This window comes from Plecotus auritus, assembly GCF_963455305.1.
Source record: "Plecotus auritus genome assembly, chromosome: 5".
Lineage (NCBI taxonomy): Eukaryota > Metazoa > Chordata > Mammalia > Chiroptera > Vespertilionidae > Plecotus > Plecotus auritus.
Genome location: NC_137776.1, coordinates 49,777,501 through 49,800,374, shown reverse-complemented (window position 1 = coordinate 49,800,374; position 22,874 = coordinate 49,777,501). Strand labels below are relative to the sequence as shown.

Here is a 22,874-nt window from a genome sequence, read left to right as displayed (position 1 = left end):
GTTCCGCCAGGGAGCAGAGGCCTCGGGAGAGGTGTCATCAACCCCGGTGTCTCAGAATTTGCAGGACAAAACATTTGGTCCTCTCTTGGGTTTTCTTTAGCGAAGGTCTTAGGTCTTCTTTTAAAAATGCACTGGGGCCCTAGCTGGCTTGGCTCAGTGTATAGAGTGTTAGCCTGCGGACTGAGGGGTCCCAGGTTCGATTCCAGCCAAGGGCACATGCCTGGGTTGCGGGCTCGATCCCCAGGGCGGGGAGTGTAGGAGGCAGCCGAACAATGATTCTCTCTCATTGATGTTTCTATTTCTCCTTCTCCCGTCCTCTCTGAAATTAATAAAAAGAAATTTTAAAAAATGCGCACTGGGATCCAGGAGGGCCAAGTAGTGATACCTGAAAGGCAGATGATTGACAGAGCCAATACAGTGTAGTGTTGAAGAGAACAGACTTGGCTTGGAACTTGACAAACAGGATTGGCATCCAAGTTCTACAGCTTGATCAGCTGCATGTTCTAAGTGGCGGTTTTCTCATCTGTAAAATTAGGATAATAATCTCATAATTAGAATCAACTGAGACATTTCATGAAAAGTCTTAAAGCACAGGATCTTACATTATCACCACTACTCCCTCGATTGTGGGTGGGGAGGTGAAAGAATGAGAGTTCAGCTCCCGCCCATTTGGAGTGGTTCCTCTTTCATCTCTTTCTATATGGAGCTCCTACTGCTTTAAACAAGTTGGAAATACTGTTGAAAGATTAAGCAGGGGTCCTCAAACTTTTTAAACAGGGGGCCAGTTCACTGTCCCTCAGACCGTTGGAGGGGCCGGACTATAGTTAAAAAAAAAACTATGAACAAATTCCTATGTGCACTGCGGGCCCGGGATGAGTCGGCTGCTAAGCAGGACAGGCAGCAGCACCCGGTGGGCCGGATAAATGTCCTCGGCAGGCCGCATGTGGCCCGCGGGCTGTAGTATGAGGACCCCTGGACTAATACATGGTTTAAGACACAAACTATTCCTTTCTTAGAGGCGGCAGAATGCTACTTTTCATGAGTGGGTACATGGATTGATAAATACGTGGGCACATACATCCATTCTCACTGTCCTCTGAGATGAATGTTTCTTTCCCTAAAAGGTTGTATTCTCTCTCATGCAGTAGTGCAGATGGCGGTATGAATGTGGGGATATTGGATATTTTTGGATTTGAGGACTTCCGGAGAAATTCATTTGAGCAGCTCTGCATAAACATCGCCAATGAGCAAATCCAGTACTACTTCAATCAGCACGTTTTTGCTCTTGAGCAGGTAATAGTGAACTCTGAAATCAGTAAACCTGCCTGGGGAAGGTGTCTCCAAGTTGCCCACAATTTGAATCAGAAACCCTGTTAGGCTAACGGGAAGGGCTCTGAAGGGAAAAACCACTGTTGAGGCCGTCCTGTCAAAATAAATCAATGGTCTATATTCAGCCTGAAAAACAAAGAAGTCTTGATTTTTGTGGAAAGGTACATTTCCTCCCTTGGGTGGAGCTGGTGTCAAGCCAATTATTGAAATGTGGTTTCCAAACAGTTTCGTGTGTATTGCCCCGAATGCTGGATTTTCTTCTACTTTATTTAGCTAAAAATATCTGTGATCATGTCCAAAATGACATGGGACAATCTTGAATTCAGAACACAGGTTCTTATGTTCTTAACTCTCAGGCTGGCGCCATTCCCCCACCTCCAGCTCACCAGATCCTACTGGAACTGGATGGGTGTCTCAAGGGAAGAGGAGGATAGGTTTTCTGAAATGGAAGTCTTTCCCCAATGAGTTTAATGACAAATAAAACAGTGTGTGGAGCTAGTTGGACCCTTCTCTTCCACCCCAACCCCAAGACTCTCCTGTATCAAATAGTTGCAATAATGAGGCATTCTGACCAAATCCCTTGTTTTAATGAAGAAGTGGGGACACACAAACTATAATATGATTAGAGAAACAGAGACATGGAGTAAAAATGCCAATATTGGTTTTATCATTGGAGCTGGATAAATCCATTCGCACTGCTCTCTCCTTTTTACCCCCTTCCCTCCCCGCCCCCCCCAGCCCCGTACAAATTTTGACCTTGTTTAGTCCAGGTTGCATGCATTTCTTTCCCAGGGAAATCTGGACTTTTTCTAGTTTTTCAGTCCCAGGTGATCCCCTTGCAGAATCCTTTGCAAAATACAAGTCTGCTTTCTTCCTGGTTTAACTCATACTTGTCACACAGATAATTTTTTTAAAAATTCAACTTCTCTTCTTTTCTAAAAGAGTTTCTAAATTATGTTACCAAATCATTGTTTGGGAGACAGAGAGCTATCCCTTCTTTTGCCCACTTTAGCTGCCTGCCACAGGCCACCACCCGTAGGTCTGGCTTAAACCAAAGCTTTAACAGTGTTATATGCAGAAGGGTCCTTTACCAACATAAACACACCCTGTCTTCCACATGTGTTCAGCGTTACAGGACATAGAAAGTTCATGCTAAGGCAGCCTGGTGGTGCCTCGGCCAGTTTGGGGCTGGAGACAATCACACTCCATTTCCTTCCAGATGGAATATCAGAACGAGGGCCTTGACGCTGCCCCTGTGGAGTATGAGGACAACCGGCCACTCTTGGATATGTTCCTCCAGAAACCCCTGGGACTACTGGCGCTTTTGGATGAGGAAAGTCGGTTTCCCCAGGCCACGGATCAGACCCTGGTTGGTAGGTACCTTTTGGAAAGGGACATACACTCAAAAGAGAGCCTGGCTCATGTCATCCAGTGAGTGTGGCTTAATGGACCTATCCTGTGTATTTTAGCCACCTGGTGAGTTGTGAAAGTGCTTTTAGGGAATTGAAATGTTCAACAAATGTCCTGGTAGAATATTCATCTTAAAACTCTCAAACCCTCCTCACTATCCTATTTCTGCAAACGGAAATACCATGACCCTATGTCAACATCGTTTTTATACCTTCTTTTCCCTTGTTTCCCACAGGCAATACTTGCTTCCCCTCCATTTCTTACCCTGCTCTCATATTTCCACCTGGACGCCCCTCCACCTTTAGGCCAAGTTTGTATAGAGGCTCCTTCTGGTCTCCTGGCATCCAGGCTCCTGCTCTCCCTCTATCCTGGATATCCTAGCTAATGTAGTCTGTTTAAAGCCACCTTTGGTAGGCTACTGTTTTCTATGGCATGACAATAAAATACCTCCTCCTGGCATTAAAGGCCCTCCTACCCCTGTTCCTCTTGGCCTCCTTCCTCTCCTCAGATCCTCGGTGTTGCACACGATCCTGTCCCTCACTTAGACTGTGAGATGCTTGAGGCAGCAAAGCTGGAATCCTCGCATCCCTTTAGTACTTCCCACCATTTCTCTCACAGAGGTGGCTCTCAGTCACAACAATAGCAAAAGTGATCCTCGAGGGAGAACAAAGTTTCAGGTCTTTTCCCCAGATGGAAAATTGGTTTGTGGCAAGATTCGCTTCTAGGAGTTGAAATTGTCACCCTCATTGGCTTCGTTTTATCTATAAAATTGTCACAAGTTGCCAGGATGGGTGTTTGCCTTCCATGGGATCTCTTCATGGTTCTGGAACTAATTGGCCCGAGTTCTGGTGTATCACTGTCCATGCTCCATGCTAGGAGTTCTCAGAGCAGAACACGATATCTCAGAGTACGGCCTGACACCAAAGACAACGTGAAGCCCTGGCCCTTTTGCTCAGTGGTTAGAGCGTTGGCCTGTGCACTGAAGGGTCACAGGTTCAATTCCGGTCAGGGGCGCATGCCTCGGTTGCAGGCTCGATCCCCAGCCCTGTCGGGGTGTGTGTGGGAGGCAACTAATAGATGTGTCTCTCTCCCACTGATGTTTCTCTCTGTCTCTCCCCTTCCCTTCCACTCTAAAAATCAATGGAGAGAATGTCCTCGGGTAAGGATTAACAACAACAACAATATAAGGATAATATCGGGCTACTCTGAAATCCCTTGTTCTGGGTCACTCATGCAAGGAGCATGTTTTTGTTTGACAGAGGAAACAATTCACGTTGTAACTTTTAAACATGAAAATCCACAGATAAATTTGAGGATAATCTACGCTGCACATATTTCTGGAGGCCCAAGGGAGTGGAGCTGAGCTTTGGCATTCAGCACTATGCCGGAAAGGTGAGCCGAGCCGAGTTATTCATCCTGAAATTGACAAGGGGAAAGTGTCCATATTACCCCGTCTGTGCCACTCAGGAAATTGCTTGCAGACTTCTGTCTCCTTTTATCTCTTCTCGAACACCTAATCACAGCGCCCAAGCTTTCTCATTGGTGCCGATCACTGAAAGTTGCCCCTGGCAAGCAAGCAATTTCTCACTGGGGTGGCCGGCCAGCTGCCATCTGCTCCTCACCCGGGGTTTGGCCTAGAAGTGACAGCTCTTCAGAGAGCAAATGTTCCAGTTTTCGTGGTGTTCCGGCGGTGAATGTTCACATTCAGGGGTCATTTGGAGACTTGTAGGTGACAGAGGAAGGTTAGTATCACAGTGGGGCTCCAAGTGTAGCACTTTAAGTGTATGGCTACAGGGCACCCAAAATGTCTAGATGAAAAGGGGGAAAAAAAAAATTCACTTCGTCATCCAGATGTTAAGCTTTCACAACATTAAACAAAATTTCTACTTTTCATACATTTTACTTCATTCTCAATTTCAAGTTCCTGAAGTAAATGAGTGGCCAATTCAGGAAATTCTCTAGTCTCATAGCCAATAACTCATTGCTCAAGTTCCTTCAAAGGAGCCAGTGGCATTATAGCTAATTGGTTCTAGTGGGGGTCTGCTGAGGCCCTGGGCCCAGAAAATAGGTAGGACTTCAATAAAGGGCATTTTGGATTATTTTGTTGATTTGAGGTTTATTGAAATTATTTCTCAAATTCATATCATGACATTAAAATAATTTTGCCTGACTGGAGGCTGGTTGAAAGGCAATCTAGTACAAGAGAAAGGGCAGATAACCTCCTAGGTTCTTTGATTAAATTGATATAAGGTACATTAACACAGGGGTGGGGAACTTTTCTTCTGCTAAGCACCATTTGGATATTTATAACATTATTTGTGGGCCATACAAAATTATCAACTTAAAAATTAGCCTACTATATTTGGTCAAACATTTAATTAACTCACCTCTAATGCCTTGGGAGGGCCAGACCAGATGATTTCTCAGGCCTTACATGGCCCGCGGGCCAGATGTTCCCCACCCCTGTGATTAACCTGAGAAAACAAATGTAGTTACGTATGTACAGAGTCCCGAAAGAATCTAAGGCCCAAAGGACAGCCAGGCACCTGCGCTTATATAACATCTTGAGCTAAGGAAAGGCGTAGGGGTCTGTTCATACAAAGGGAAGGAGGGTCATTCAAGGAAGGCAGAGGAGGTGTTTGGAAAACAAAAGTTTGCCCTGTTATGCAGGTCGGTTGCTTAGGTAAAAATGTCTGGCACTAGCTCTCTTCCGGGTACAGGCCCCTTCCAGTGTAAATGTAGGCAGTTGAGAGGGAGGTAGAGAGTTTTTCCTGATTCTTCTGGGTTTTGATTGCTTTTAGCTTAAAATACTCTTCATGTCAGAGTGGCATATTTTGGGGTGACTTGTTCTGAACCCCTTCACAAGCAAAGGGGATTGTTTTTCTCTCTACACAGTACATTATGGTATCTATTTTGGATCTTTGGTAGAAATTGTAACCCAGTTTTTGCTCGTAAGTACTTAATTTACCTTTGCATTGATGTCTGCTTATTAATGTCCTTCACGTCTGAGATAGCCATATCTGCCTTGATCCTCCCTCCCCCATTCGTATCTGCTTCCCATTCCTGTCCTCTTCCTCACGCCTCCCTTTCCATCTCTCTGTCCTTCTACACCTTTTTCTTACCCACCTCTTTCCCTCCCTTTTGCCCTCTTCTTGATTTTAAGGGAGAAAAGGGTCCTTTTCTTTCTGGGTGGTATCCTTTCCTGAATTCATTTATCACTAACATTTCTCTGGAGTGTTCCTTAACATTCCTCTGACTTGGATCCCCTCTTCCTGAGAACTGAGAACTGCTCAGCATCCCTGAACAATCACCCCAGTGCTGTGAGTAGTACCTTGGAAAGCACTCAGAGTACAGTGGTTGTGAGCCTGGCACCAAATGGCCTGGGTTTGGATGCCCGCCCACCGCTTGAAACGTGTGACCATGGGCACATTATTCAGCTTCTCTCTAAGCCTCTGTTTGCCCACCAATAAAATGGAGATAATAAGTGTTTACCTCATAGGATGGATGCTTCACATAGAGTTAGTGCACAATATGTTTTTCTCTTTATTTCTTTTTCCCCTCACCATTTATCCTCCCTATATCCTACTCCACTCCCACAGGCCCCCTCCCCTGAGAATGCCCAAAATGTTTTAATAATTATTCTGATGTGATATTGATTTGACTCTTCAAAGAGCACCTGAACAAGAAATTAAGGTAAACTGGCCTGTCAAAAATTTCAAAATTTCCCCTTATCTGTTGGGCTGGATTTAAGAGCATGGCTATGTCAAGATTAATTCTACACAGAGGTGTAGATTGATGACGACCTCTGACAGCTCACCAGTGTCACCAATGGTGGACAATATTGGCTAACTTGTAATTTGCTATTCATATTGCAGGTATCATACGATGCTTCCGGGTTTCTTGAGAAAAACAGAGACACTCTCCCTGCCGATGTGGTTGTAGTCTTAAGAACGTCAGAAAACAGGCTTCTTCAGCGACTCTTCTCAATCCCTTTAACCAAAACAGGTATTTGGAACCTCCCCCTGATAGCCCTGCAACCGATGCTTCTACAAGCCCTGCTGGGGTTTTCCAGTTAGTGTTTCAGTTCTGCCAGGGCTGCAGTACTAACACTGAACTTTAAGCAGGGGTGAAGGTCTGACAAAGTTCAAGAAAGGGAAAGTGATTGTTTCTTTTGCAATTTAATTTTTTGTATACACTAGTAGCCCTGTGTACGAATCTATGTGCCAGTAGCTCTCTGCTGTCCTCCTGTAGCTCTCCGCCCGCTGCCCTGCCCTCCTGTGCCTCCCCCTGCCCCCTTCTCCCCCCTTCACACCCCCATAGCTTGCTGTCCTGCCCCCTCCTGTAGCTTTTTGCCACCCGCTTGTAGTTCGCTGCCCCACTCTCCTGCAGATCTGTGATCTGGTCGTTATGACTCAAGGCGTAACAGATAATTAGCATATTCCTCTCATTATATAGGACTAGAAGCCCGGTGCATGAAAATTCATGCACTGGAGGGGGGTCCCTCAGCCCAGCCTGCCCCCTCTCACAGTCCGGAAGCCCTCAGGGGCAGGAGGCGACCCAGCGATCAGGGGAAGGTGATGCCCCCATCACACCTCTGCTGCTGCCACTGCCGGTAGCGCAAGCCTCAGCCAGCCCTTGGGCGGCCCTGGGCGGCTGGGGAGCTGAAGGGACTGGGAGACTCTGGAGGCAGGTGCGCGGCACCCCAGCGGGGCTGAGGGGACTGGGCGCCACCATCTTGTGGCTGTGGGTGCCGCCATCTTTGAGGGCGTGGCAGTCAATTAGCATATTCCCTCCTTATTGGCTGTGGGTGCCACCATCTTTGCGACAGTGTGAGTGTCAATTAGCATATTCCCACTTTATTAGATAGGATATGTACACACATACACACACACTTTCTCTAACATGAACTCTCACACTTCTCATTTTCTCTGCCTGCTTCTTTTCATTCTTGCATTTATAAAACCATATGTTATTAATTCATGCTAACACTCTAACATGGTCTCAGTTTACCTAGAATATTAGGAAGATTATTCCTATTCATGTATGATTCCAAGTGAAGGGAGTGTAGGAATCAAAGCCATTCAATCATGGGGTTCTCAGAGGTTACCTGGTCCAATTTCCCACCCAGTCATCGACCACACCCCACTACTCCCCTAACCAACTTGGAACTGGTTCATTGCTGGCCTACATCCACTACATCCACAGCCTATGCCTACTTACAGTCAACTTGCATTTAGTTGCTTAGTCAGTTCTCATGCCAGGAAGCAGGAAGTTGCTGATCTTTGCCAAATGAGTTTTAATTGGGTCAAGTTCCTTTGATTTACCTAGGATTCTGCTGCTTTTAGCTGGGAAAAATCAGATCTTCCCACAGCTGTCCTCTCAAGGGCTTTATTTTTTTTTGAGGCTATATCTAGAAACAAATATGGGTATACTTTTAAGAATGGAGGGTGAGAAACCTCTTTATCATTGTTCATAATTTCCTCTTCTTTTCTTCCCACATCCCCCTTGGAATCGTTGGCACCCGTGTCTAGCATGAGACCTTTGCATGTTAAAAGAGAGTGGCAGCTAGGTGTGATTTTCAGCAATGTGCAGAGGAATAAAAAGCTGGGTTAAGAAAAAAGCCACAGTCTACGACCTTTGCTTTATCTTAACTTGGAAGAAAAGTTGAAACCAGGGTCTTAACTTCATTCAAACATGCTCCTTTAAACAAAATAGTAGGGTGCCCACCAGAAGGCTGCCCTCTAGCCTCCTCTCCAGACCTCCCTTGGGCATAGTCAGGATTTGATTCATTATAAACTTCTGGAGAATGGGCAGGTGTGGGCAGGACTGGTGCTTCCTCACCAGACACTACGGCGTAAACTCATCAGATGACTCTGTGCAGAGGCGAAGATAAGCCATTATGAATAGGAGATGTACTCTTTGAAATAAAATATATCCAAGGAACTTGTCAGTTGACATTAGCACTCTCCCATAAATATAAATAATGATTTGTCAAATCTGTTCACAGCTTTGGCATTTCCAATTTTTCAACCTCTGGCAAAAATTTTTAAAAAGTTCACAGTCTACGCCACTAGGTGGCGCTGTGTAAGAAATCAGGCTCTGCCTTCCATTGGCCCTGATGACTTAAAAGCAGAAAGGAACAGGAACAAAGAGATTCTTTTTTTATGTTTTTCTCCGAAAGAGCTTTCCTCCTGTCTTTTAACTCTTCCTGAATCTTGCCTTAATGCTGTACTCTACACCAACTGGAGGGAACTAAAAAGTGCTTTCCTGAGAAGCTTCCTTGTATTCCTGAGTTGTATATGATGCATAAAATTTTTTTTTAAATCCCAAGCTTTATTTCCTCTACATTTTGAGTATAAGTAACAAGCACATCAAAACTAATAAGTATGAATCTGTTTTCTTTTTCTGAAATTATTCATGTAAAAATGCCTTCGAACAACAAGCATTTATAGGACAGCTCCTAGTTGTAAGGCACTGTTTAGGCAGCAAAGGAGAATACAGAGATAGAGATAATATGGCTTTGCCCGAGAGCCATTGGAACGTCCTTTTACCTTCATTTTCTGCCTAGAATTAGATATTAATTTATCTACTTATGACAATATTTGTCCTCAAAACTCAGCTCTAAACTCAGTTATGTTATAGGTCAGACCATTAATTAAGCTTCTAAATTTTAAAACATCTATATAATATATTTTTTGGTTTTATTATATTGCAGCCTTTGAAGGTGGGAAAACCTTAATGGACAGAAGTAGGTTGTGCTGCTTTTGCTGAAACTGCAAATACATGTTTAAGCACAGGCCCCTTACGAAGGGAGACCTGGCTGTACATCCCAGTGTTCTGGCTGAAGCAGGGTCCCACATACCTGGCGTTTTGGAAAAGAATATGCTAATATTTTCAATACATGAGTAACCATTTTCTTGGTCATTTTTATTTATCTTGCTTGAGACCCTCAAATACTTAAATGTGGCACTAATTCAGTGAACATAGTTATTATGGGCGATGACTTCATAAACTTTTAGGGGATGAACTACAGAGAGGAAGGAAAAGGTCAAAATTGGGAACCCTTGGAGGCTGTTAGTCCCAAACTTAAAGAAGAGGTCCAGCACTGGGCCCTCAGATCTGAGAGGAGAGGTCAGGTCCCTGTGGCATGTCAGCAATGCTCTGGCTCCTGGTCTTGGTGGTGGTTGCATGGATGTTGGTTTTATAGTATTTATTATGCTGTGCATTTACGTTTTGCACACTTCTCTGTGCGTGCATTCTGTTTCACAATAATTCTTTTCTCTCCAAAATATAGAGAAGATACCTTAGAATCTTAAAAAAACCAAAGCCTCTAATTTTTTTACTTAAGGTTCCCTGTCCAGTTGAAGTTTACTGCCAGCTGGACGGTGGCTGTCCTTGCTTTCATTCACAGGCATCGGAGCGTCTCGGGCTAACATTCCTGTCCTTTAAAATCAGCTTCCTCTCTGGGCAGCTGGGCAGGTAACAACCCCTTCATTAGTGGATATCAAACAGAAATATTTGTCTTCGGTTTAATCCCTTATAAGGTTGAGAGGATTGACCTCTGTGTGTGTTTGTGTAAAACCATGACATAAAATCAGGGAGAGGAATGCAATTGGCATTTTCCTGTTTCCTGTTCACATTGCACATCCCTAAATACTGAAAAGCACAGAACATGAGGCCCGGAGTCATCAGCGTCTCCCAGGTTTCTGCAGTCCCCCCCGCCGCCCCCCACCAGCAGCGGCTCCTGCTGGCACACAGCTGCCTCTGGTGGGGGCCATGCCTCCGCCTGAGGGGCACACTTTGATTCCAAGGTATTGGGTGTCGATTGGGTAAATGGAGGCAGCTGCAGTCAATATGGGTTCTCTCAGCTCCCCTCTTGTACGACTACTTTAGGCCTGCTGATGGGCCACTTCAGAGGTGATGAAATTTTCTTTGTAATTCTTCCTATTGATAGGAAATGCTCTGAAGATTTTATGCGTGAAAATTTGATGTGGCAGCAACTCTGCTTTCTAACCCTTCAGCTGGGACTTCTCAAACTGAATGATCTACGTATAAAAACATTAAAAGGAAAGATGTTCTAACAAGGTCTCATGGCATATTTTCCTTTTTGGGCAATGTTCCACTCGCTACTAGTAAACTAGAGAAAAGTTCAAAAGGCTCAGGGGCGGAAAGAGAAGAGGAGGTTTCAAAAGGATCCTGAAAAACCCTTTTCTGCCTTTGCATCATGAATCCTGACTTCCAAAGAGTCATTTGGGGTCTCAAAGGCTTTAGGAACTTGGGGAAAACTATAAGAAACAAGAGTAGCTCCAGAGGGAACGTCATCTAAGCCTGAAAGTCTGGTTTTTGCATCAGAAGCTAGAACTGAGCTTTGTCTCCACCGGCTCCTTCAGGTCTCTCCCCTGGAATTTGATTTACAGTAAAATCAACAGTCAAGTCTCTCAATCTTGACTCTCCTTTTTATTTATTTTTGTTAATCTTTACCCGAGATATTTTTCCATTGATTTTGAGAGAGTGTGGAAGGGAGGGGGAGATACATAGAGAGAAACATCAGTGTGAGAAAGACACATTGTTTGGTTGTATCAGGCATGTGGGGGACCGAGCCTACAACCAAAGTTTGTTCCCTTGACCAGAATCAAACCCAGGACCCTTTGGTCCGCGGGCCGACGATGCTCTTTCCACTGAGCCAAACCTGCTAAGGGCTGACTCCCCTTTTATTTGGATGTGGAGGGGGCAAGATGAGCCTCGTGTTGTATCTTGTTGATTGTCAGTTCCTGATTCTGTAGCTCCCCAAATTAAATGCTTTAAGCTCCTAAGAGGAGCCATTAGCAACCATCTCTGAGTTTTCATTTTCTATTTATGGCTGCTCCTCCATCCTGACAGTTCAGCAAATGAGTTTAGCAGGATGAGCTGACTCTAAATGACCAAGTTCCAGGGTCAAAGACATGGACGGTCCTCGGCTCTTCCTGAAACAAAGGCTGTAAGGAGCCAGCTCTGTCAGGGAGCCCTGGTGAGTCCGTTCCTCTGCACACAGAGGCCCACTTCATTCTGTTTAATTTGGGTGTGTATTTCAGTCAATAGATAATTACATGTGTATCATCTTTCTCGATGAAGTGCTATGCATAGGTGATTTCTACAAGGAATAAAAGAAAATCCCTGCCAGAATAGTCAGGGACAGATAGTGCCAAATCCTAAAATGTAAGAAAAAAAAAAAAGTAAATTCTGAACAGGCATGTATATCAAAAAAGTGGGCAATATGATCACTGTGTCTATACAAGTAACAATAGAAGGGCCCTGGCTGGTGTGGCTCAATGCACTGAGTGTTGTCCCATGCACTGAGGGGTCACCAGCTCTATTTACCCCCTCCTCCCTTGCTGGCTCAATCCCCAGTAGGGGGCGTGCAGGAGGCAGCCAGTTGACGTGTTTCTCGCCCTCTCCCTTCTCTAAAATCAGTAAAAACGTATTTTAAAAAATAGAAGGAAAAGTCATGGAAATACCATGAGTTGACATGAAAAAGAGTTCTTTTAACTAAGAAAGGCTTCTTGGAAGAGATTAAAAAACAAATAAAAGGCTAGAGAAAATTGAGCAGTCTGGGAGTAATGAGGTTTCTAAGCATGGAAAGGAGAGGGATGATTAAGGGAGGAAAGGACCCAAGACAAAGGGAGGGAAGCAAGATGGAAAACGATGGCAAGCTGCTGGGTGGAGGGGGGTTCCTGATGCTGATCTGAAATACTATGGGAGATGAGGTGGGCTCCTGAAGAGAACCATTCAGAATGAGAAAGGGAAAGTTGAGCCAAGGGTGTTCAAGACGGACTAGAGAGAACAAGGGTGTCCCCACGGAGCTGGCGTGGAACTGTGTGAATAGACATCCAATAGCTACTTTTACATTCTGCATTTACATCTAGCATTTATTTTGAGTTAATTTTTGTACGGGGTACGAGGTTGAGATTCATTTTCTCATAAGTATGCCCATTTAATGAAATGACTATCCTTTTTCCACTGACCTGCTTTCACATTTGTCAAAAACCGATGGGTTATATTTGTGTGGGTCTGTTTTATTGATCTACCTATCTAACTCTTCACCAATACCACACTGCCTCCTGTCGCATTTATAGTAAGTCCTAAAGGCAGGTAGTGTGATTCCTCCAACTTTATTCTTCTTTTTCAAAAATTCTTTGGGTTCTTCTAGTTCCTTCACCTATAATTTTAAACGCAGCTTGTCTATAGCCATTTATTTAAGAAAACCTGTGTTCTCACATGGTCGCCCCTTGATCTGTTCGTACATTTTCTCTGTTCTAATCTCTTCTTACAAGGACAATGAAGTCATAATGAATGAGGACCCACTCATAGGACCTCATTTGAACTTAAGCACCTTTTTAAAGGTTCTATCTCTAAGTCAAATTCTGAGGTTCTGGGATGTCAGGATTTCAGCATATAAATTGTGGGGGGTGGGGGGTGTTGGTACAGTTCAGCTCATAACAGGTCACTAAAAGTTGAGGGGCTTGTTCAGGAGCCGCAGGGACGGTTATGACCAGCCAGATAATTTCCCACTTCTGCCAGTCAGGGAAACAGAACTCTGCCCTTTCCCCTTTCTTCCTCCTCTTCCTGCACCAGAGGAGCTGGCCCAGAGCAGAGGTGTTGAGAGAAGACTCTGTCAGTCATGAAAGCATCAGTCCACCCTGGAGGGAAAGGGAGAATGGGGCAAAGAACTTTGAATTGATATGCTAGTAAAGGTTAAAAATAAATAAGAAGGAATCTTTAGTAACAGAAAATATCAGGCGATTCTATGAAATGGGGCTGGAATTTGAGTAAGAGACCTCCAGTCCCCATAGAGAGGTGAGGTGTCAGCATGAGTGGGGAAGTTGCAGGAAAAAGTGGAACCATTTCTTGCTTATCCCCAATGAACTGAGATGCCTCAATAGGCTGACTTCATGCTCAAGGCACAGCAGAGAACCACACTGCTTTCTACAGGGGTGACCCTGGGAGCTGGAAGGTGCCATCACTAGCTGGGGAGTCTTCCCAGCACCTGCCAGGAATGGGCAAGACTCAGATTCTTGTCTCAGGAGTAGAGCAAATGATGCTGAAGGTCATTTGAATAATGGAAATAGCAAATGTTAATTATACTCATCTCCAATAATTTGCAAGCAGAGCTGTGAAGTTTAGTACTTTGGCCTACCCAGCTGTGCAGTTGTCTCATACAACAGTCTTGTCTACTTGAGAAAATTGTAAGTTCCACGAGGACAAGACAATGTCTTCTATTTCATTTATATTCAGAACATACAGCCAGAACTGCTCACAGTGCTTCATAGTGCCATGCCATTATCCATGCTAATTCTGCTTTCTGGAGTTATTTCTGTCCCTGCACTCTCATCACCACACCATTTATCTGTGCCCCTCCTCTGCCTCCTAATCCTTTTCTTAGGTTGACACTCAACCACTGAAAAGTAGTGGCTGGGTGACCACTACTTTTGAGTGTGTGAGAGAAGTTGCTATTCTGGATTCGCAGAGTTTAGCACAAGGTTTTAAAAGTTCCTTTGGATCTAGAAGAGTCCCATCTTATCAGTATCTTGAACAGTGTTTTCTGAAGTGTGTTTCATAAAACACTAAGCTTGTAGGAGGTGAAGTGAATAAGAGATTTCTATGGTCAAAAGTCTGGAGAATATTAAATATGAAAATTCAATAGGTATCTTTATTGCAGAAATATCAAGGTGGTTCTCATGTACAGAGCTTCCAAAACCAGTAAGAATCTTTTTGTGAAAAGCATCTTGAGGATCAAGAGTCAAATAGGCTAGTCCCGTGTGGCTCAGTGGTTGAGCATCAACTTATGAACCAGGAGGTCACAGTTCCATTCCCAGTTAAGGCATATCCCAGGTTGCGGGCTTGATCCCCAGTGTGGGTGTGCAAGAGGCAGCTGATCAATGATTCTCTCTCATCATTGATGTTTCTATCTCTCTCTCCCTCTCCCTTCCTCTCTGAAATTAATAAAATTATATATATATATATATATATATTAAAGAGTCAAATGGGACCCACTGAGGCAATGCTGATCAGAGAATTTTCCCCCACGTCTTGTCCAGGGCAGCCTTCCAGCATGGGTCCTGAGTCCCATTTTTTAAAGTCCCTCATGCTTTTCTAGCTCCAGGGACTCTGTTGCTGTTATGTCCTTAGAAAACTAAAAATAACCTTAAACACTAGAAACTAAAACCTTAAACTCCATATTCCATATCTATTGGTAATGATGACTAATATTGGGAAAGTTAGTATCTGTTGTGAATGAGATCCACTGTCTTTCCCAAACACATTTTAAACATAGCTCCTAAAAGTGACAGTGAATGTACATTTTATTTTTAAGTGGCACTTCAATTTAGAGCCATTTTGTTTTATTTCTTTAATGATCCTGTCAAGTATAGCAAATATAGCAGTTTTTGATTTTTCAAATGGTCAGAAATGCAAGAAAAATACATTCTGATTCTCTCAGCCAGCATCTTTCTCATTCATAGAAAAGAAATATGTTCCCATTTAGGATGAAAAGTTCTTTGCTTTTATTTCATAGCTCATATTGGAGGAAAAGTCTCAAGGTCCTTTACAGTTTATCAATTTATTCCACTATTAAATCTCTTAATGGGGCTTTCAGGTCATTCCTCCCCCTCCCTTTACTAAAAGATAACTCTGGGCGCTTCAAGTTAAATGAATTAGAAACAAAGCCATTAAAATTGTAATCTCTCTACTTAGAGAGGGATCACAACTTAACACTTTTCCCCAGGAATTTGGGTCATGTTAATAAAAACTGTATTTTTCTCTTTAGAGCACAAGACCAGATTCTAACAGTCTAGTCCATATGTTAGAAGCATATAAAAGTTAATCATTTTGCTCTGGTGCCAGCATCTTGTATGTGAAGAGAAGCTGTAAACCACAGCTGTGTGGAGTAACAATTGTGAACTTTACTGGCATGCACATGTGAGATGTCAGTAAACTAAAAAAAGTCACTTAACTGAACTTGAGAGTTGGAAATGGGAGAGGGCCACTAAGATTTTATTTAGGTTCCAGTTTAGCAGAGTGGTTCCATTCTTTGCATTTCACAAGGGTAGTTCAATTCACACAAAAACCAAATCAACTTTTCCCACCCCCCGATGATGACTAGATTTGGTTTAGCCACAATAGTGATTGCTGAGTAATCAGTGGGATTGCTTTGTGGTTGACTTGGTTCAGTATGTAAATGACTAAAAAATTCCAGACATTCATCTAAAATCAATTGGGTTCAGCAGATGAGTGGGGAAAAAACACACAAAAATACTATGGTACATTGACACAAGGGAGTACTACATGGCAATAAAAAAGAAAGAACTCTTACCATTTTCAACAGCATGGATTGACCTGGAGAGTAGTATGGTGAATGAAATAAGCCAGTCAGAGGAAGAAAAGTATCACATGATCTCACTCATATGTGGAATGCAATGAACCAAGTAAACTGATGATCAAAAATAGACTCAGAGACATAGAAGCATGAACAGACCATTGAACCTCAGAGGGAAGGCAGGGGAGGGTGGGTGGGAAGAGATCAACCAATGAACTTGTATGCATATATGTATAGCCCATGGACACAGACAATGGGGTGGTGAGGGCCTGGGTGGGGGATGGGAGCGGGCTGGAAGGCATTAATGGGAGTAAAAGAAGGATTTATGTAATATTTTCAGCAATAAAGATTTTTTTAAAAAATAAAATCAATTGGGTTTAATCAGTTTGGCCAGGCAGCAATCCCACCAATTACTCAGTGGTCTACCTTGGATATGATCAAAAACTCTGAAACAACGCCAAAATCTTCAATTAGGATATCCTAATTGATGGTCTTTCTCAGTATTACCTCACTGCTCTGCACTTTGGATATTTAGGCAAGAAACTTGAATATTTTTTGCCTCCGTTTCTTTTCTTGATAGATTGGGAACATGGCGCACAGGGTTGTCCACAGGGTTGTCATATTAAATAATTCATTTCACACACTGAGCACAGTGTCTACTACATTGTAAACACTCAGTAAATGTTAGCACTTAAGTATTGTCAACTCTTTTCTGATCTGATGCAGAGGGACAAATATCCGGCAAAATAAGTGGATTTCTCCTTTATTTTCTTATCTCTGATGGATTTTTTTTTTCAAGACAATAGATAGTACTATACAGTACTATGGGTTCTTCCTCCCTCCCTCCCTCCCTTTCTTCATTCCTCCCTTTCTTCCTTCCTCCCTTTCTTCCTTGCCTTCTGTTGAAAGTTTGTGATTTCTGCTTTAAAAATAATATTTTAAGAAGACAAATAGGAAAGAATAAAATAAACCCCAGACATTAAATCCTCAGTTATTTGCTTTCTTTTCTAGTCATCAAACCCAATATTTAATGAGGCTCTAGGCAATAGAAAATTGGATATTCTGTAAACTCTGATTAAGTGGAACCCCTAATTAATAACATTTTTGTAAATCTCAAAATATATGCGTTAAAGATTGTCACTAAACTGAGCCAAGTTATTTAGCTTAAACTAGAACTCCTTGACCAACTAGGACCTGTAGGGGTTTTATGTGGCTCTAATAAAACCCCCTATACCAACAACATCTGCATCTTTACTCATCACTGAAATTCTGTAAACTATAAATTGAACAGGAACACTTTATTTCAGAAATTCAATAAACATTCATCTAGCCCAGTGGTCGGCAAACTGCGGCTCATGAGCCACATGAGGCTCTGTTGACTAATGAGTTTGCCAACCACTGATCTAACCTTCTGGGATGATAAAACCCAGATACTAGAAGGCAAGTAACTTGTTCGAGCCTTCTTAACAAGTAAGTGGCAACACTGACACAAACCCCAGGTGGTTTAATCCCAGAAATTTACAATCTTAACCACTTCAAGCTCTGTACTCCAGGCCTCAAATAGCTTGAGCAAAGGGTCTGAAATATAAGGGAAGCATGTCATGGCCAGAGACTAGCAAAACGTTCAGGGTATGTAGAGGGAAGCGAAGTGAGTTGGGGCCTGCTCCTGGATGGTCTTGGATGTCATGTTAAATAAAAATTTAATGCAACTCAGTTTATTCATTCACTCATTCATTCACATGTATTTATTGAGTGCTTGCTATGTGATAGATATATTGTGCTAAGCACTAGATATACAGTGGCAAATAGGATAGATTTAGTGCCTGCCCTCATGGAGCTTAGACTCCAATGAGGAGTCACAAGACACAGTATTAATTAGATTCATGGGTAGCTTTCAGTGCATCAGGGAACATCTTTGGCTTTGAAAGAGGTATTCTCTAGAAACATTTAAACCATAAATCTATTTCATTCAGGTTTATTACTCATCCATGGTGCTATACGAACTGCAAAAATGGTTCACAGTCAATTGCTTGTTTCCATGGAATAATGTTCTTGAATGACTGAAAGAAAAATCTGTGATGCTGAAGTTTGCCAAGAGATGGAAGAGATGATCCATCTATAGAAATTAAGGCTAAAAATTATCTAAAATGTTGTTCTGGTACATTAAAGCATCTTCGATAAACTTTTTTCTTTTAGCTCAATTATATGTAGGGAACTTTGCAAGCCTTAGAGCAGGTGCTGAATAAATACTTTTTGAATTAATGAATGAGAATAGATGTACTAAGTGCCCGACTTTAAAGAGCTTGTAATCTCTTTAAGGAATCAAATAATTTCCAAAGAAAATTACCAATATAAGGTAAAATATTTGCATTGACTTAAAAGGACTCAGAGACAAGTGCACTGACTGGCTGCAGCCTCTTTATTTGGCTTAGAGTTGTAATACTTGTAGCATCCCTTCATCAGAGAAATAATCTTTTTGTTGGCTTTTATTTTCTATAGTTTCTATTCTTTTAAAAAATCAGTAATTAATTGCATTTCATGTCTGCAGGATAAGACTTGAATTTAGAAAGTTTTTGAAATCAAACATATAATCCTATATAATAAAACCCTAATATGCAAATCGACTGAATGGCAGAGTGACTGGTCGCTATGACATGCACTGACCACCAGGGGGCAGATGTTCAATGAAGGAGCTGTCCCCTGGTGGTCAGTGCACTCCCACAGAGGGAGCACAGTTCAGCCAGAAGCTGGGCTCATGGCTGGCGAGCGCAGCAGCAGTGGTGGGAGCTTCTCATGCCTCTGCAGCAGCGCTAAGGACCCCTTGGGGGATATCTGCCTGCTGGTTTAGGCCCGCTCCCTAAGCCGGCAGGCGGACATCCCCCAAGGGGTCCCAGACTGCCAGAGGGCACAGGCCAGGTTGAGGGAATCCCCCACCCCCAGTGCATGAATATTGTGCACTGGGCCTCTAGTATATACACTGAATGGCCAGATTATTATGATTTCTGAATGCATAATAATCTGGCCACTCAGTGTGTGTGTGTGTGTGTGTGTGTGTGTGTGTGTGTGTGTGTGTGTGTGTATGTGTGTGTATATATATATATATATATATATATTAGAGGCCCGGTGCATAAATTCGTGCATGGGTGGGGTTCGGCCAGCCTGGCCAGGGGCAAGGGACATGGGCGGTTGGCCAGCATGCCTGCTGGTCGAGCTCCTGGTCAAGGGGACAATTTGCATATTAGCCTTTTATTATGTAGGATATACACTGGCCAGATTATTATGGGTTCAGAGATCATAATAATATGGCCACTCCGTGTATATATATACATATACATATTCACACACACACACACACACACACACACACATATATAATGACTATGTTCATATTAATACCTATTTTTTCCCCAAAATGGCTTGTATTTGCTAATATGGAAACTGAAAGAAGCATAATTTTTTTACTAGGAGAATATATGTTATGATGTTGAAGGCAAGCATCCTGAATGACTTAATCTTTAAGACATTGCAGAGAAGGAGCAAAAAACTTTGTCCCCCTCTCTCATGTGCTAAAGAAGAAGATTAATATAAAAATTAGACATCTGAATAAGCTCACTTTAGCCACAAAAACAAAGTGAAGGAGGAGTAACTGGAAATATACCACAGAAACAGAATCATTGCTAGTTTCTCATGGTGATTAACTATGAGTAGAGCAAATTAAAATGACAAGCATAAAGACAAGTGACTTGCCATTCCCTTCCTGTGAAAGTACTAAGGTGGGGGAGGAAGAAATTTTTCTCTACCCTTCTAGATTCTTTCAGCTGGCCTAATAATTAAATCTCCATGAGACAGATTAACAAGAGAAAATAACCAAATTTAATTACATACATATATACAGAGACCCCATATGTATGAGAGGTTCAGAGACAGGAAGGTAAAATGAGGTGTATGTGGAATCCTGAGCTAAGGAATGAGGGGAGATGCCCCCAAGGCTTCAGAGGGGACGAGGGTAAGTCACAGGACAATAACAAGAGCAGGTGCTGAGTAATTAGAAATTTGTGCTGCCCCATAGATAGGTCATAAAAACATAGTTCTGGTGATAACTTCTATTATTGGCAAGGTTCCAAATTTAAAGTCTTTAAGGGAGAAGTAAAAGTTTCTCTTGAGTCCACAAGATTTTGATTTTCTTCAGCTCAAAATAATCCACAAGCCAAAGTAGAATATCTTGGGGAGGCCTGTTCTGAACCCCTTCACTAACTATGGGGGCAATTTTTGGAGGGAGAAAGCATGGAAAAGGAAGACTTTATTAAGGCATTATAAATCGCTGGTGAGACCATAGACCCAGGCTTTGCTATTTCACTCTTCCAGTGGCCTGCAGGTGGATTATTTATTCATCTTTGTGGCCAAAGGTGAATGAATGGTTTGGATACAAGCCACTAAGGGCCTCATACCAGTTAGTTACTACAAATGCTAATGAGGCCAAATGCTAATGGGCAGAAAAGTGACATTCCATAGTCTGAGACTAGAATCCTAAATAAAATGCTCAGTCAAAAGAGAATAAACTGATTACTGCAGATAAAAAAACAATAAAAAGTCCCTCAACACACCTTATCTGTTGATGGTGGGTCAGTTATATGATTTCCTTGTGCGAAGCACATTGTTTCCTTGTGTTTTCAAGTAAGACTGAGAAAGCCACATGGGCCTTCAGAAAACAAGAGGCTGTTAACGTCCCATTGTGCAAGATGATGGTTGAGTGCTTGGAACTGTAAGTGTTTCTTTGGTTCTCCCTCTTTAGCAATGAAAAGGACACTAGAATTGAAACTGAGAAACCTAGATTCTTATCCCAGGCCTGTGATGGACTTCAAATCACTTCCACACTCTATGACTCACTTGTATTTTATGTCAAACGAGGAATTTGAGTATATCAGTGGTCCACCACTCGTGCGCCATAGCATCCTGCCATGGCATCCATGGAGCAAGCCCTTTGTGTTCATGCTGCTTCATCAAGATCAAAGTCCAGCAATGTGGTGTAAGATGGGTGGACCCTTTTGTGAGAGGGAGCTACAAGGAACAGTGTAATGTTGACCTAGTGACAAATTCTCTCCTTCACATGTAAACATCTTACCTGAGTGAAGTAATATAATACGTTTATCTATCCATGAACAAATTAGACCTCGATTAGTTGTCCGAAGAGAACTGACAGCTGAAGGTTTGGAATGCCAACAGGAAATAATCATCATTCCTTGATGAGGATATGGAGGTTTGTGCTGCCTGGAAAAGAGCAGGGTGGGGCATGGAAGTAGGGGAATTGGTTGTCAGGGTAGCGTCAGGGTAGCGAGACGATATAGCATTAAGGCTATGCTGCACCTTTGAAGTGGAAACAGGGATGGGAAAAGGGGTGGTGGTGGGGGGGGCGGGGACTTGAATATATTCTTCGCAAAGTTATAGTTTTGTCCAGGACTAGCACTGATTGGACTAAAGACTACTCTGTTGCATGTGGATATTGCTCTGAGATGGAAATATGTGACTCGTACATATCAGTGATGTCAGTGCTGATATGTGTGTGGATTTCATATTTTTCTGAATGAGTCAAGTCTTCTTGGATACATATCAACAGTCTAGGTGCCAACATTTGTGTGAATAAATACATGCCAAGCCATTTAACAGCCATGTTCTTTCCACACAAACTCCACCAAAAATGTGGGAAAGGCAAACAATGCCCAGAGTTTTTTTAACCTGGCTCTACAAAGGGCAAAGTCTTGTCATTTACTAGTATATAGACTGAACTGGCAGCTTCCACCAATGTGGCGATAAAACATGGAAAGTGGCCTCAGCTTCCCTGCTGACTGACTTAGGAAGGGAAGCCTTGTTACCTTCGGGAAGCATTCTGATGGTTTTGTACAGTTGTTTGCTGGGCTGACATCCTGTTTATGAATTTTAAAGCTTAAGGAGGAAAGAAGGAGATACTATTTTTAGTTCAGCTCTACAAATTTGAAAACCTCTAGGTCACAAATCTTTAAAGCTGTAGTTCACATTCTAAATGAAAAAAAGCAAAAACATTGGTTTGGTTTCCTTTAAGCAAATAGTCATCATGCAGAAATTCCTTAAGATGCCAGCAACTGCCAATTAAAAGTCAATACAGGAATGGGAAAGGAGTTTCTTTTGGCTTTGAATTTCCTATACACATGACAAAGGCAAGGTTGTGTATTCAGAAAAGAGAGTGCGTGTCTTTCTTCAATAAAACAGCCAGGAGTACGGTTGGCCTCTTATTTACTCTTGATTTCTTCTCTCCACAAAACTAAAGCTCTTCCACTGGCCCCTACCCATTTATTAATACTAACACTCAGAGCCACAGATACATGCCAAGGGAGGAATTAAAAACTGCAGAACAAAATCTAACTTCACATTTTCTCTCTTGGCCTCCTACAACTGTGTCATATTTTTGCTCACTATTTTAAATTACCTCAATGTATCAAATTTAAAACAGGTTCCTGTTATAAATTTAGACTAGATCCTATATAATACTAGAGGCCTGATGCACAAAGATTTGTGCAAGAATGGGCCTTCCTTCCCCTGGCTGCCGGCACCGCCTTTGCTCCGGCCGGAGCCACCTTTTCGCCTTCCCACACTGACCAGAGGCCCAGAGCAGCTGGGGTGCTTGGTGCCTGTGTATGCAAATTAACCTTCCATCGTTGTTGTGTTAATTTGCATACTCCTGATTGGCTGGTGGGCGTCGTGAAGGTACGGTCAATTTGCATCTTACTCTTTTATACTATCTAATAAAAGA

General features: G+C 42.6%; 1 protein-coding gene across 1 annotated transcript in view; it reads left to right on the top strand.

Annotated features, from left to right (window-relative positions):
- MYO3B (myosin IIIB) overlaps positions 1 to 22,874 on the top strand; it is a gene marked incomplete at its 3' end in the record, with an annotated part of 379,148 nt that overhangs the window by 172,258 nt on the left and 184,016 nt on the right. Inside the window, exons 18-21 of the mRNA XM_080668808.1 lie at positions 1,146 to 1,293; positions 2,549 to 2,702; positions 4,043 to 4,131; positions 6,615 to 6,744. Of these exons, the coding sequence (XP_080524934.1) occupies positions 1,146 to 1,293; positions 2,549 to 2,702; positions 4,043 to 4,131; positions 6,615 to 6,744 (521 nt within the window). The remainder of the gene's footprint in view (positions 1 to 1,145; positions 1,294 to 2,548; positions 2,703 to 4,042; positions 4,132 to 6,614; positions 6,745 to 22,874) is intronic.